Here is a 16,121-nt window from a genome sequence, read left to right as displayed (position 1 = left end):
ATTTCTGCAAGAAAATTAAAAGCATATCAATTATTAAATTAAAAATTGACATCAATTTTGTTCTATGTGCGTTTTATTTTTTATTTTTATATTATACATTTCATATTATATTTATTTCTGTTATAATTTTTACACGATTTTTATTACACTTTGACTTAAGGGCGATCTTTTACTTGTACCGGACTCTCTAATTCACACATTTCCTTTGTAAATTATTTCTTTTGTAATTGCAAAGTAATGCATTTATATTAAGCTACTATACTATAGCAGTGCATGCATCGTACAGCGCTAACATTAATAACCATAATATGCTGACGTGACGAACAAGATAATACGTAGCATCCGTACTAATTTGTCTCGGTCCTGACCTGCAGTACATACAATCGCCACTAAATTCCATGTTGTAATTCTAAGTTGCACGAAACAAATGTACCCACGTTGATGGATAGCGGAAAAATAAAAACACTTTTATTACATAATTCAAACCCAAGCTATCGATTGGGTCTACTTAGAACTTAGAACTTGATCGGTTGAGCGGTTATTGAGATCTAATAATATCGAGTGCTCGCATTACTCGTCGCGTCGCGTAAAAGAGTCACGGTGCGGTCTCGCTTCGCGTATACTTGGGCACAAGACACTACCGTGTCTCTTGTGATCTTTTAAAGCATCGCAAACTTTGCATAGTGCATAACAAACGCGCAATTTTAAAGATACAATTTTACATATATAATTGTAGGTATAATTCGATTCGTCTAACTAACGCATCACCGATAAGAATCAACCATAAAGAAAACGATGTTTATTTAATATATAATTTCATAAAATATTCTCATTGAGAAAGAATCTCCGATCTAGCGCCTGTGCTGTGCAATTTTCCTTTTAAATTTTGCTACAATGAAAGCAGCACTATGCGCGAGCACCCGAGTTCGTTTCTTCATTCGATAAATCCGTCGTGCAGTTTTACTCCGCGTCGTGCCCAATATCCGCTGCATAAAAATCCAGGTTCGCGCGTTCAAGGTCGCCGGATTATACGCAACCCGTCTGCACACGTGGCTCTGCGCGCGGCGCATTTTTTCTCTCCCTCCCCTCCCCTCTTCTCTCTCGCTCTCTTTCTCTCTCGCGCGAGAGAAACCGGAGCACGATGAAATTACCAAAGGGGGCGGAATTTAATTCGCGAGCATGCGCCACGTCTATGGGGGGGAATTATCGGTGGGGTTGCCGCCACCACACACCACCATCACCCCGCTGCTACCGCTGCATGTTATTGATCAGGGTCCTCTTCGTTCCCACGAAATGGCTAAAATATATCACACTGCGGGGCACGACAGATCGCGCCCCCGTTCCCTGCTGCGTATGCAAAAATTCGTGCTACGTAACTAATTTACGCTTTCGGGATTCTTGCGGGAATATTTCGGGAATTTTTTTGACTGCCAAAAACGATTAGGGAAATGATAATATATTGTACAATATCGGAGATATTATCTACGGAAATATATAATCTACTCTCAGCGGCCGTATTTTGCACAATATAAAAATATAAATTATACCATTGTATGCACGCGATAGCGATCGAATCGGGAACAGTGCGGATATTAGTATCTTATGTTAGAATTTCTGCGAGTGAGGCGATGTATAACAAGATAAATAAAATGATACAATCAGAGACGTCGTCTCGTGCATCTCGTGCTTTACAAACTTTTCGATATGTTGCATTAAATTTTCAATATATTGATCTTACAAAATTTAAGTAGAAGCTTACGCCAATGCGGATAAACGCAATATCTCTGTATACTTTTATTTTTATTTCGCGGCTAGGAAGTCCCGTGTGTTGCGTATCGCGGTGTAGGTTTATAAAATACGTGACGTTTATCTTTCGCACACTCTTGCGCACTACACGCGATATTGTGCAGCAGCTTTTTGCAAGCGACTCACAAAGCAGATTATTGACAGTTTTCATCGTCCTATACGCATATCGGCTCACATATCGGAAATGCAATAATGTACATATTAATCTCCCACACGAATTTCATTAATTACCATTCGGCTCCGGAGTCACTTTCATGTCTCTTCCTCTCTTCCTCTTACATCAATTAGAAACTTTCTCGTCGAAAGGGTGAGATTGTTATCCACCTAACAGCAATGAAGGTTTATTCGGTTAATGAAATGCGTGATCGTTGAAAAGGAGAAGCGGAATCCCGCGGTTTCCTGATTAGATATAGACGCGAAGAGAACCCCTCGACGGTCGTCCGCTAGAGATAGGAGCGACTAGTGAAAGGAAGGACTCCGGCGATAATCAGGTATATTGAAGAAAAGCTCGTTGATAATCTCCACGAAGAACATGGTAATTTGTTGTAGAACGGAGTGTAAAATCCGCGGAGACACGGTTGATCGGATAATTATAATTTGTCGGCAATTTATTAAGATACTGGAAACATTGTACAAGAATGCTTGTGATTACGAGGCTATTGATTAAATTAATCGGTACTTGGGGATCCCTACGATTATTTCGTAGCTGAGAAATGGAGGAAGAATATTTTTAGATTTGTTCTTTCGTTGTTTCAATATGAGATATGCATCGAGATCTGTTTAACATTGTGTAATTTTATTTGCGAGACGATCGGTACATAGATTACTTGTCCAAGTGTAAATGTTTGAAAAAGCAGAGAAGCAATCTTTTGTACGAAATAAAGTTGGAGCATCTCGAGAGCGATCCATTCTAAGACATCGTAAATAATTTCTCATTAAATTGCGGCAAAGCTCCGAATCGCGGTGGGAGATATTCTCCAGGGAGAAGACATAACAAGAAGCATAAATCACAGATTCATGTCCAGACGTACATATGTATATATCGTAAGCGGAGCGTCTCGCGAGTTAAGCTCCTCCGAGTTGTTGAGTACCTACTAATAAACAATTTGTCATTTAATCTGGAACTAATCTGGAGACGTCAAGCGTTGGAAAGTGTATTCCCTCGGCGAAGGAAAGACTCGGCGGCGGAGACAGACGTCTTTCTAATTAGATAGTGAGAAGAAAAAGATGGTCGTAGACTAGAAAGAGAAAGAGCGAAAGAAGACAGAGAGAGGCGATTACCACGAAGCCGAACTCGGAGAGACGGACGGAAGCAGGAGCGAGAGCGAGAGAGCGGAGTCAGCGGAGCAAGCCGGCACAAGAAAAGGGGGGATAGATCGAGTGAGTCAGCGTCGTCAGCGATAGTGCAGCAGCCCAGGCCGAACCCAGCTGTTTCTCGATCCCCTAACCTACGCCAGTTTATTTCAACCGCTCCAACACTCTCCTCTCGTGCAGCGGCCGCTCCGCTGTCCGTGCGCCCCCAGAAGTCAACGCAGCACGCAGTGCAGCCTCGTTAACGGCGAGGAGCTTCTGGACCTTTTTCGCGCTCGAGTTTCCGCTTCATCTCGCGCGCCGACGATGGATCGCCTCGCGACGGAAGAAATCGTTTCACTCGCAATGCGAACGATCCAGTCGAGGATGAAATCGGTCGCCACGCCGCGGCTAGTTCCCGATGTCTAATCGTTTCAACGCATCTGAAGAGTCAGAGCGAGACACGAGACGCGGCCGGCTGATCGTGAGTGTGTGCGCGTCATGTGCGATCGCCGAAGAGTATATCGGCGACTTTCCTCGATCGGAACTGCCGGTTTCCTTTGTACGCGTTTCTCCTTTCCGTCTCTTCCTGTAGGTCACGAAATCTTCCAACGGAGCCGTCGATTTCCCTTTAATTGCGCTCTGCCACGCGTTGAGTTGCTTCTCGCGTTGAGTAAAAACTTATCATTATTTATAAAATTGTTCAGACTCGTGTTTTTAACTAGATACTCAATGCTAAATATGGCAAATTGGAGTTAATTTATCTAGAACTATTTACTTAGCGCTAAACTATTCCAATAATTGGAATTCATTAGTTCCACTTAGCAATTATTTATCGAAATCTAAACTGCGATTCTACATGAAAAATAGAAGTAGTTTATCAACGTGTATATTTTTCCTGATACGTTTTCCGCATATCTTCTTGCTTCTTTTAAGACGATGAATCGACGAGGAATACCGTTCTTTGCCTTGCGAAGGGCAAAAAGATTAAGACAGAGGATTGATTGAGCACGCATTTCCGGTTAACGCAAAGCGTGTTCCGTCAATCGGGAACAAGGAGGGAGTGTATACGCGGCGCGGCGTCGCGCCAGTTCATCATCCGGCCATTCCGGATCCGATCGATTCCGGTGGTTATCCGCGTATCGAAGGGAACGCGATAACTGACTTCCGAGGGAAAGCCATTCGCGAAAGAAGCGTGACGCGCGACTACACGAGTGCCCGTTAACGACACGCACGTGTCGCACAGTCGCGTTACGGCTCTCCACGAGTTTGCGAAATGCACGACGCGACGTGAGACATTGTGCGTGTGGGCCGCGCGAGCGGGCAGCTGCGTATACAACTATAAATGGCAACGGCGAGACGTTGACACGTGCGATATATCACGGGGGTGATAGATCAAACGCGAAGGGGAAGGGAAGTCAAAGTCTTTCGCGATTCGGAGCAGAGCGGTGAACCTCGCGATGGCAAGTGTTCGCGCCGAAGTCTCGGAAACGCGCGCGGCGGATTTTCTCATCTTCGTCTGATCGGAGAAGAGAGAATCGGATAAAACTCCCTCGCCTCTCGCGAGTATGCTCGCTACAATCAACTGCTGTCAGCTGAATGCACGCCGATCATACCGAAATTGAATGTTGTCCCGGTTGTCCGCGAAACCCGTGCCAGTTTCTATTCGTATCTTCTAGGATTGTAGCAAGCAACGAATTGTGAAGAGTGCGCAATATTGAAATAATTCAAAATAACATTTGTCACGTGTCTATGCGACCGTTGCACATATACACACGCGTTCTATGAGAGAATTATATTAATAAAAATCGTGAAAAGGTATTCCACTGTGAATTCCACCTGCCTTCGAATGCGACGTGAAAATGATTAATCACCCCAACTGTTTTGACTGATATATATATATCTGCCGGATCGAATTGATGAATCATGGTCAAAAAGATGAAAATCTCTATTACAGAATTGCACATGTTGAAACGTATTATTCGTTTTCGAAAACGGTGGCATCACGTGAGGACGTTTTTCACCCGGACCACGTGATCTTGGAGCTATTGATTATCGCGCGGTGCTGTGTCTCAGGGACGAAAAGAAGATACTCTCCGGCGCGGCGCGGGTGGCGCGGCACGGCGACGGAAGGACAAGATGCGATCCACTTGATTAGAACGCGCGACTAATTGCACTTGCGGCAACTCGCACGACGCATCGAAGGGTGAAGACGGGAGGAAGAGGGGGGAGGGTGCAGCGTGTCGAGGATCCTCGTAGGTCGCGGTGGCGGTGGCGGTGGTGGCGGCTGAAATGCCAGAGGGACATTTTGAAAATCTTTGGTTCAGCGCATGCGTCCCGGTGCCCTCGCGACGTCCGATGATACACGATGGAGCCGTCGTCGCCTCCAAGCCGTAGTCGCTAGAAGAAACGGTCCGCACGGTGCGTGTCCGGGAGGAATTATATACGCACCTCCCAAGTCATCATGGAATTCGACGAATCGGTGCCGATCGGATCGACTAGTAATCAGTGATAATCAGTGCGTTGTCGTCGGCTCTCCTACGGGACGAGCAGCTGTCCGCTCTCGTCTCGATAGGATCGATAGCGGGAGAGATCTTTCCAGAGAAGAGAGATAGAGAAAGAAAGGAGCGCCACTTGTTCGAGAGAGAGTGTTCGATCAATTTTTCAATGCGCGTTTCACGTCGAGATCGGAACCGACGGACGATCCCTAAACGAGTGAATGTTCCATGAGACTGAATTCGAGACGCAGCGAGAGATGCCGGGCGAAAATCGCGACCAGCTGTCGAGAAGCGGAGACGCAGGAGGTGAAGGAAGGGGATGCGGTAGCGGCGGAAGTGCTCCAGGACACCGAGAGGCCCCGAGAGGCAGCGGCGGCGAGCTAGATCCTCGTAACCGTGGTAAACCAACCGCGACGATGATCCCGCTTCCCCGCACCGGCCAGTTCGCGTCCGCCTCGCAAAATCAGAAGATCGCCAAAACGGAGAAAAATCGACAGAGATTGATTATGGAGAGCCGCGGCACCGTCGCCGCTGCCGTCGACGTCCTCGACAAGGAGCGGAGAATCGGCATACGGGAGGAAGAGACGCAGCAGACGAATTGGCGATTATCAGCTGCCAACTGTTCGGCTAGCGCGCGATTTGCCGAGGATTTCGGCGATTCGCATCGAGGTGAAAAGGTGATTAATCTAAGCGAAGCGTCTTAACGTCTGAGCGGAACGTGAACTAGGTCGTCGCCATTGAAATGTCAGTTCTCAAACGACAGCATCGACGTACGGCGTATATATCTTTTATATATCGATTTATCATCCTAAACATACGTATAGATTTTCGAGACTATCGATCAACGTTTTATGTCGAATAGACGAGAGGTATACGTGTATAATAGCGATAATAGTATAAGCAATGGAATAGAAATTCATCGATATAAACGAGTTCATAATATTATATAATATTAATATTTAATACTTTTATTATTCTGGGACTAGTCCTAATATTCAAAGATAAAAAATCTCGTCCTTTGTTTCGATCTTTAAATTTCTCGATTATAAGAAGATTGCAATTCCTCTCTCCACAACTATGTGAAATTTGTCCAACGCTCGCACTTGCCACTTGAGCTCTTCGGACATTCGAATAATTAGGATAATTCGAACGGGCACGGATCTCCTTGCAAACGGGGCGTATCGCGACACCTCCCGAAGCACCAACCGGAAATTTACTTTCGTCGTTCTCGATCGGGGAGCATCACTGATCGGCATGCTCTGTTTTCTACTTACTTTTCGATATTGAACTCTAAATCGTTTTCCGAAAACGCTCACCAATTTGGAATTTTTTCGAGTACGTATCTCGTCGGCTTAAATCATTTTATTACACGTATGCATAACAAAAGCATAAGATTATAATCTCTCTCGTAAGCTCTTTCAGCATATAATGCTCGAAATTATTTACATTTTACATGAGTGACAAAATTTCCTCGGACAAAAATTTCGCGAAAATTTTTTAACAAGTAAAATATATATCCTCCGGAAACGTTGGTAATTTGTGACATGATGCGTCCGCTTCGTCACTCGATTTCCCACGATTAGCCGAGACCGAGATGAGGAGAAACAAAACGCGGTCACGACTGCGCCTGCGCGAAAAACACGTAACACTTGTCGCAGTTTAGATTTCTCGAAGCGCGAACACGGAAGCGCTTATTTCACGCGGTCTTAGATAACGTTGACAATGACAAAAAGACATCTCCGAGCATCAAAACGCCTGTGAGGCGCTCGCGCGTACTTTATGCGCGTACACAAACCGTTCGTGACTAAAATACACTTCCTCGCTTGGCCGTGTCAGAAATGAAATTCGTGGCCCACAGAACTGCTTTTCGTGCATCGCCTGTTCCAAGCGATAATTATGTCGTTAGTCGTTACCCCTTAAGATAACAATTAAACCATAAAAATTTGTATGTTTAATGACTTATCTCGAATTATTATCTTTTCCTCGAAAATTATCGACTCCGTACGGATAATTCTCGTGATTCACAATTGATAATGACACAGTAGCTTTTCTGGATATCATTAATATATAATGATACAGTTTACACGAGAACACGATAATAACGATAATAACTTTAGGTCAGATGAAATAAATAATAATAATATACAGGAGCGCACAGCATTATCGTAAAAACGGCTATCTATCTGTTCCACGATCACAATTGAGTGAGTCACTTCACCAATTACGACGTCGTCATTAAACTGTCGGCCCTCTTATCTCGACGCATCACCCGCATCGTCTCGCAACGATGCGCGGTTCAATAAGCCGAATTCCGCTTACCTGTGCTGTACGCGTAAATACGTAAGACATTTACAGGTAAATCGAGATGATTAAGGTGGTTCATGCAGTACTTGCAAGTCAAATAGGCAATTATTCTTATTAGTGATAAATAAGTGTGATTTTTGTCCGTAAAAATCAGCATATAATTAGATTTATTATTTATGACATCTTTAATGTTATACGACATCTACGTAATTAAAATATTTAGACGAAAGTCACATCTTTTACTAGAGTTGTGAGCCGTGTGAATATATGTACAACAGCAGCGCGGCAACGTTATGATAAATAGAATAAACGATGCATGTTAAAATTATTTGGACATTTTATAACCTCATTGTATTGAAACTTGTATTTATTCAGTATTGTAGATCTTGATCAAACCTAATTTTAATTCTTTTCAGAAATGGACGAATATTTTTGTTTCACCCTTTGCTTTATTCAGCGTCCAGAACATGGTAAACGTTGAATGTTTGAGATATGCGCTATACTCATCAGCTGACACATGCGACGTTGCCAAGCTGCCGCTAATGCCGCTCGAGTCCAGCTGTCAGTTCCGATTTAGTCAGTTGTCGATTTAGTCAATCGAAAATTACGTTTTATTATTATATGGTTCGGTCAATGAACTCGGGCTTCGTCCAGTATCTTGCAAAATGTTTATTGCATCGTTTCGTCAGTTTTTGGTTCGTTCATCTATTTTTGAAGTATTGTAATTTTTGCAGCATAAGCGCTTTAGCCTCGTTTTTCGCAAGAGGGGCTACCCCCCCCCCCCCCGCGTTAAATTGGCAAAGTTTATGGACATATATCTCCGGAACCAATCGGTTAAAAAATTCGAAATTTTACAGACACACTCTAGGAACGTTAATCTTTCATTTCATATCACATTTTCCGGGCTAACTACATTTGACCTAAATGCATGAACCACCTTAAGGGCCGGTTCAACCTTTTGGTAAACTAACTAATAGTTAAATCATATATATGTCTTTGTTTATCCTTTACATTAGACAAAGATAGACATATGATTTAACTATTAGTTAGATTACCAACAGGTTGGAACAACCGGCCCTAAGGCCCAGTTTCACAAGTGTCGGTTAACTTTTAATCTTAGATTAACTCACTCTTCGTCTCCTTCTAACGTCCCCCTTAGAAAGAGACGAAGAGTGAGTTAATCTAAGATTAAAAGTTAACCGACACTTGTGAAACTGGGCCTAAGCGGCTTATTTCGCTATCCGTCAGTTATCTGGACATGCCTCGCGACTCCCGATGAGCGCAGCGCGAATCATTATTTGCATCAAACGTGCGTATCTTTCCGATCACGAATCGCAAGTTTTCCGGTCGACGGTTAATGAGTTCGCGGGAGAAAGGAAACGAACGATGCCGCCGTGAAAGCTATAAGTGAATTCTCGCCTTGTCCTGTTAGTTTCCGATCTTTACGATTTAGCAGGTCGTTCGATCGTATCGCATGATCGTCTAGTTGTGGAGAACAGAGATTATCTTTCCAATGCGCAAAGTACACATTGTCCCGAAAGCAGGCGGCAAGCGTGGCAAACGTGATAGACGAGCGGTTATCGAGAGCTATAAATTTACCAGCTTTATGCCCGTAATATAATTACTATCGACAGTCTCGTTAGTCTAGTTTAGTTATTGTATCTTAAGCGTATTGCCGTTTCGGAAAATCACGCGCGATTTTATCGGATATCTGAACGCCGGAGAAAATGGTGAAAGTGTCTATTTGCGAATAATAGCGAAGATGCGTCACTTTTGCTTATTTACGTTCAACGCACTCTAATTACGCTTACGAAGAGACGCAGATTCAAGGGACTACTTTCGTTTTTACTTGCCATTTAATTTTCATGCAAGATCTAGTGGAAATACCATCGAAATTATCATTGATTTAAACAGAATCCAAGTAGCAACCTAGCAATTTCTGCAGCTCTAAATATCTGCAGCTTTAAATTAAAAATCCGAGACTGGACGCGCGGTACTGTACTATATTGGTAGTCTAAAGTTTCGACATTGGCATTATCTGATCGAAGTCCAGTTTTTGTTACCTCTGTAGTACATAGGAATGCATGAGTCACGCGTAAACTTAAGATAACATCTACAAAATTAATTTCTCAACGACTTTTTGATTAAAATAACCTGGATAGCTAAATCTGAGAACAGATTTTTAAAGTGTCTGCTACAAATTTTGTCGATAGAATACCAACAGAAATATATAACAGAATCTGCTAACAGAATATAATAAGTAGATTGATTGCAGAAATTGACAGAATCTGCCGTTTCGTAACATTTATATATTATATGATATATTCCATTTAAATGTTTACGAAATGACAGATTCTGTTTGGTGTTTGCCGGCAATCTTCTGTTAGATTATATCGACAAGCACTGTCGACAAAACACGAGTTTAATGCGGACACATTAATACCGGATCTGTTGCGATATCTGAGCAAATCTGCTGCCAATCTGTTATTATACGGCGGCCAGTTTGCTTACTGAGAACTTTGATAAATATTTTTAGTAATATTATTGTGTAGCATGCACGCGCACCCCCACACATTACACATTGATATGTGCGATTGCTTGTCTTATACATATATATATATATGTATATGTTGCAGGCTTTTTGCGAAATCAGCCTTTTTGCAAAAAGGCTAGCCTGTTTGCAAAAAGCCGCCTTTTTGCGAAAGCATTCATTAGTTCTCAATAAGACTGACACACTTTAGACTTTTTGCAAAAAGCCTAACTAGCACCAGCCTCATTGGTTAATGATGCACGTTCTGCAATGTGGCTAACAAGACGTCTAGCCTTTTTGCATACAGCCTAAAATCCCTAGTCTGATTGACGAAGGCGCTGCTACGTTTGCTATACTAGTTTGACAAAGCCCTCCCCCTCACGTGCGCTCACGCATGTAAGCCCCCCTGCACCCCTCCATGCATGTGCTTTATAATTTTGCTTTACAATTTAGCATGTACTTTAAGTTATAAAGCGAGGTCCACGCTGCCTACCGGCGGAGGTGGGTGCGGGAGGAGGGGCCGAAGGCCCCCCTTGCACCCCCCCGCGTGTGCGTGCGCGCGCGCGCGCGCGCGCGTGTGTGTGTGTGTGTGTGTGTGTGTGTGTGTGTGTGTGTGTGTGTGTGTGACGCGCTTTAAAAGTATTTAAGTGTTTAAAGCGCGTCAACTAACCTATGTAGGTTAGTGACGCGCTTTAACAGTATTTAACTGTTTAAAACGCGTCAACTAATCTATGTAGGTTAGTGACGCGCTTTAAAAGTATTTAAGTGTTTAAAGCGCGTCAACTAACCTATGTAGGTTGGTGACGCGCTTTAAAAGTATTTAACTGTTTAAAGCGCGTCAACTAACCTATGTAGGTTAGTGACGCGCTTTAAAAGTATTTAAGTGTTTAAAGCGCGTCAAATAACCTATGTAGGTTAGTGACGCGCTTTAAAAGTATTTAAGGGGATGCTGGAGCCGTCTGTTTTACCGGCATTTTGTTGTCGGCACGTAGCGTCGTTAATATTTGACAGAATTAAAAATCCTTCTCCAGAATTGCAGTACATACATTAATGATTCAGGGGAACTCCGATTTTATATAGAAAACGAGAAAAAATTACGGAAGTACAGATTTCCTTATCTACTTTTATCCCAATATGGCGTCTCGAGCTGGACGAGATGTATTTCATATAAGAGATATACCATTGGTACGAACGCGAAAACAAGTTCCCCTGAATTGCACAACAATAAAAACATCGATAAACCCCTCAAATCAAGATTTGGAAGCGTAATATAAAAGTATAATGTCGATGTGTATCGTGCGTATGTGTGCGTGCAATGTAGCGTGCTATCCTTGTCTATACAAGGACAGATATAGTCGGTGAGCACTTCTTTATCGACGCTGATCGAGTTCGCCTGCGGCTCCAGCATCCCCGCAGGCGAACTCGATCAGCGTCGATAAAGAAGTGCTCACCGACTATATCTGTCCTTGTATAGACAAAGATATAGACAAGGATAGCACGCTACATTGCACGCACACATACGCACGATACACATCGAAATTATACTTTTATATTACGCTTCCAAATCTTGATTTGGGGGGTTTATCGATGTTTTTATTGTTGTACAATTCAGGGGAACTTGTTTTCGCGTTCGTACCAATGGTATATATCTCTTATATGAAATACATCTTGTGACGAGCTGACAGCTCGCCGCAACTCGAAACGCCATGTTGGGATAAAAGTAGATAAGGAAATCTGTACTTCCGTAATTTTTTCTCGTTTTCTATATAAAATCGGAGTTCCCCTGAATCATTAATGTATGTACTGCAATTCTGGAGAAGGATTTTTAATTCTGTCAAATATTAACGACGCTACGTTTCGACAAAAAAATGCCGGTAAAACAGACGGCTCCAGCATCACCTTAAGTACTTTTAAAGCGCGTCACTACCCACCTCCGCCGGTAGGCAGCGTGGACCTCGCTTTATAACTTAAAGTACATGCAAGTTATGCAGAACGCGTCGTGGACGTTTCTGAAATGCACACATCGCGTTGTGGATAATAAAAACGCCCACACACCGAAAACATATCTTATTTCGGTATTTGGATGATCAGCACCGTCCACAACGCGTTGTGGATGTTTTTTTCGCTCACTGAGCGATTTCGGTGTTTGGGGGTAACACACACACACACACACACACACAACCTGATTCCTGTCAACTTTAACGTTTAATATCTCGCGTCGCGGGGCAGAGCGAAACTTTTTTCTGCCAGATTCTTTCGTTTCGTGCAAAAACGCGTCGATTGAGCATAATTTTATCGATATTTGAGGTGAGGCCCCTAAACTGTATAATTACCAAAACAATATTTCGTCAATCGGACGAGATTTCAGGCTGTATGCAAAAAGGCTAGACGTCTTGTTAGCCACATTGCAGAACGTGCATCATTAACCAATGAGGCTGGTGCTAGTTAGGCTTTTTGCAAAAAGTCTAAAGTGTGTCAGTCTTATTGAGAACTAATGAATGCTTTCGTAAAAAGGCGGCTTTTTGCAAACAGGCTAGCCTTTTTGCAAAAAGGCTGATTTCGCAAAAGGGCTGCGACATATATATTACGACTACACGTCATTGGTCTTTGGATTAAATGTCTTTCGCATGCGTTGAAGGATCTCTGGCAGTTGGCGTGGAATGCAAAACTGCGGCGCGATAAGTGCTATCGCACACAAAATTGCATAGGCTGCATAAGCATAGCATAAGACCGCTGGACCAATGAACATCTTATGTAAATCGATATGGCAACTTTATGCTGGATGCTCATTGGTTTAGCAGTCTTATGCTACGCTTATGCTAAGCTATGCATTTTGTGTACGATGGCCTTAAAACGTCTCGCCCCCGCAAGCAATCATCACGATGAGCAACGCGCTAATTAACGGTGCACGGTGTATCGCGTGCAGCGCCAATGCACGTATCGCGGGTCATCGCTGTTTCGCGATTTATTATTTATACGAAAGTTGTTCTAATGATAAATTACAATCGGGAATTCCTCGTTACCTTGACACAATAGAGCGATATATTTATAAAGCGTTACCTTGACCTTGACTTTAAGATTGAAATATGGCACAAACATACGGTGCATTTTAAATACATCCTATAATAGCACTTCTATATGCTGAAGGAACTAAATAACGATTTCGATCATTATTGCGCTTGCACGCTTTTACTCAACAGGAGAAGAGGAGATTGTGCGCGAACGATACAAGCCAATCGAAATCAAAACGATGCGTTAAATCAAACGATTTATTGGTGAATAAACCTGTCGAGACCAAGTCACTTAATTACGCGCGCGCCGGATGCGTTTAATTGCATTGCGCTACAGCTTAAGTATGATAATGAATGCTAATCTCCTTCCATTTCTACCATTCGCCATTTCTCAAATAACAGAAAGACTCCACCGATTTATATGTAATATATTAATTAATTTCTGGCAATGATCCTTTTTTTCATGGAGCTTCGAATTTCAGGAATGATCAGAAAAATCTCTTTTCTCCTTATGTGCTCACTATATTATGGTTCACCATCGTTTTCGCTTCCGCGCTGATGCGCATATTCACCTTTTTCTCTTTTTTTTTTTTTTTTTTTCAGGAGAACGCGGAATCCCGCCGGGATAGACTGCGCGCGACGGAGGGTCGCGTGTCGTTGTGCGGCTCGTCGGCGGTAGCGGCGGCGACAGCGACGGCGACGGCGGCGGGTATTGGGGTGGAAGGCGTCGCCGGCGCGTGGAGCGCACAGAGAGGACGGCAGTCGCCGCCGCCACCCCTGGCATCGCGCAGGCTGGACTCGGCCTCTGACGCCGCAGCAGCGTCGTTCAACCCCGTCGTCGCCGCCGCCGCCACGCAGAGATGCGCCGCTGCGAAGGGCGCCGCCGCCGATGCCGCAGCGCCGAGGCCGCCGCGTATTTATCTGGATTCTCCTCTCGTCGCTGAGACCAGCAAAGAGGATGCTATGGAGCCGGAGACCAAGGAGGAGGACGAACGACGCTCGTCAACGCCGAGTCCCGAGGTAGCATCTTTTTCGTCTGTTATCGGAGCACGCTCCTTTTTTATGTGTGTGACAGCGTGTACGTAAAGTATTCCGAGTATATTTGTATTCGTATGTAAGTGTTTTGAATTTATTCGTTGGTGAAGAGTTTTTTAAGGGTGAAGCTCGTTGCCGTGACACGACGTGACGTTAGTGTTTGTTATGCATCATTTCGAATTGTATAGCTAGAATAGTTTACGTGGTATATTGTTTGTTACATCAATATTAATCCATTGTCGTTGGACCAGCAATGCACCATTAGTGTGCTCAAGACGAAGTGTTGTCCTTTTTAATTTATTAAATTGTTTTGTTTAGACTTTGCTAGTCTCGCAACATTTATTTATAAATTAAATAAATCTAAATTTCAATTATAGAACAATTAAGATTCATGCTAAACATAGAACGTCTTCAATCGTTTAGAACCAAAAGAATGATAACAAAAGTCAATGATAGCATCATAAGCGTTCAGTCGGACAAAGTTAATCTTTCAGTTTAATTTTCCCCGCACGTATTTCGCACACGCGAATGTTATCATATTTCCGAATATAATTTCAATGACAAGAAATTAGAACTGCGTCAAATCGCAATGTAATTTTTCTTGAGGTCGCGCGTGTTCTTTTTTTTCTGACAAAAGTAAGTCTCCATGAGAGAAACAAAGGTTGAAAACCACTGTCATACGAATTGCCTTATGCTCGTGGCGCACGAGTATATACACCTCCACTAACGTATCCCGTATTGATTTTACGGGGAGCCCTCGACTTTCGTCTCTGTCTCACCACTGTCATCCACCGGCGTTCTCTTCTCTTTCGTTCGTTTTCCCTCTTGGCGCGCATATACACGCATTTCGTCTCTCCCTCCCGAGTCTCGGCGGTCGCTCCGTCCTTTCTCTTTCGCTGGGCCTAGCCCTTTAAGTCGTCACCCTCCGCGATGCGTCTGTGTTGCATCGCTTCCCTATTCATCCGCACTTGCGCACGTGTTGAAAATTTCAAGCTGTAACTGCGATGCGGCACGTTTCCTCTTGTATATGTTATTATCCAGCGCAGAGAGAATTGACGATTCGCAGATGTAAAAAAAATCTTGTTTGAATCGTGGACGTTTGAGCGAAGCTAAGACGTCGATAAATGAAATTATTTTGCGGTTGAAATTAATATTTTTTTATATCATATATACACGCCAGTAAATATTTCGAGAAGAACCATCATCGATATATCAACATAAAATGGCTGTATCGTATTGTTTTATCGATCTTGAAGATACAGGAACCGTCGCGAAAGAAAAGATCGCGTCGATGAAGTCGCAAAAAAATCTATTCTTGCGCGCGATATGAGATCAGAAATCAAGAGGAAAAATCTTTCATCACTTTCATGTTATAGTTCTACCTGAGGAGGAGTAAACATTACAATGAGGATGGCAGCAGCGAGGAAGAAGCTAAGCAGGATAGTGTTTTTCTGCCTAGCCACAGGCTACCATCTTCGTATCGCGGAACGTGGCCCATCAGAAGAGATGTATGGGCTAATCAACAGATTGGCTTTCCGACTCAGCAGAGCACATCACTCGCTACACACAATGTAAGTTGAACGATTATAACGGAGTATTGTGATTCATGCCGTTTCTCGTGCGCATACAGGGTGTGCGAAACCACCG

General features: G+C 43.4%; 1 protein-coding gene across 4 annotated transcripts in view; it reads left to right on the top strand.

Annotated features, from left to right (window-relative positions):
* Window positions 1-16,121, top strand: part of LOC139779028 (uncharacterized) — a 45,963-nt gene that overhangs the window by 19,753 nt on the left and 10,089 nt on the right. For 2 of the 4 annotated variants that reach the window (XM_071717216.1, XM_071717217.1), the window contains exons 5-6: window positions 14,043-14,459; window positions 15,851-16,045. In XM_071717216.1, the coding sequence (XP_071573317.1) occupies window positions 14,043-14,459; window positions 15,851-16,045 (612 nt within the window). Of the gene's footprint in view, window positions 1-3,199; window positions 3,581-5,053; window positions 6,272-14,042; window positions 14,460-15,850; window positions 16,046-16,121 lie in introns of those variants that run through there. The other 2 variants (XM_071717215.1, XM_071717218.1) reach the window with 2 other exon arrangements.

This window comes from Temnothorax nylanderi, unplaced genomic scaffold (assembly GCF_030848795.1).
Source record: "Temnothorax nylanderi isolate EJ_2023f unplaced genomic scaffold, tnyl_v1.0 TNYL_tig0206_pilon, whole genome shotgun sequence".
NCBI classification, from domain to species: Eukaryota; Metazoa; Arthropoda; class Insecta; order Hymenoptera; family Formicidae; genus Temnothorax; species Temnothorax nylanderi.
The sequence above is the reverse complement of the archived record's forward strand: the minus strand, read 5'-3'. Positions and strand labels throughout refer to the sequence as shown.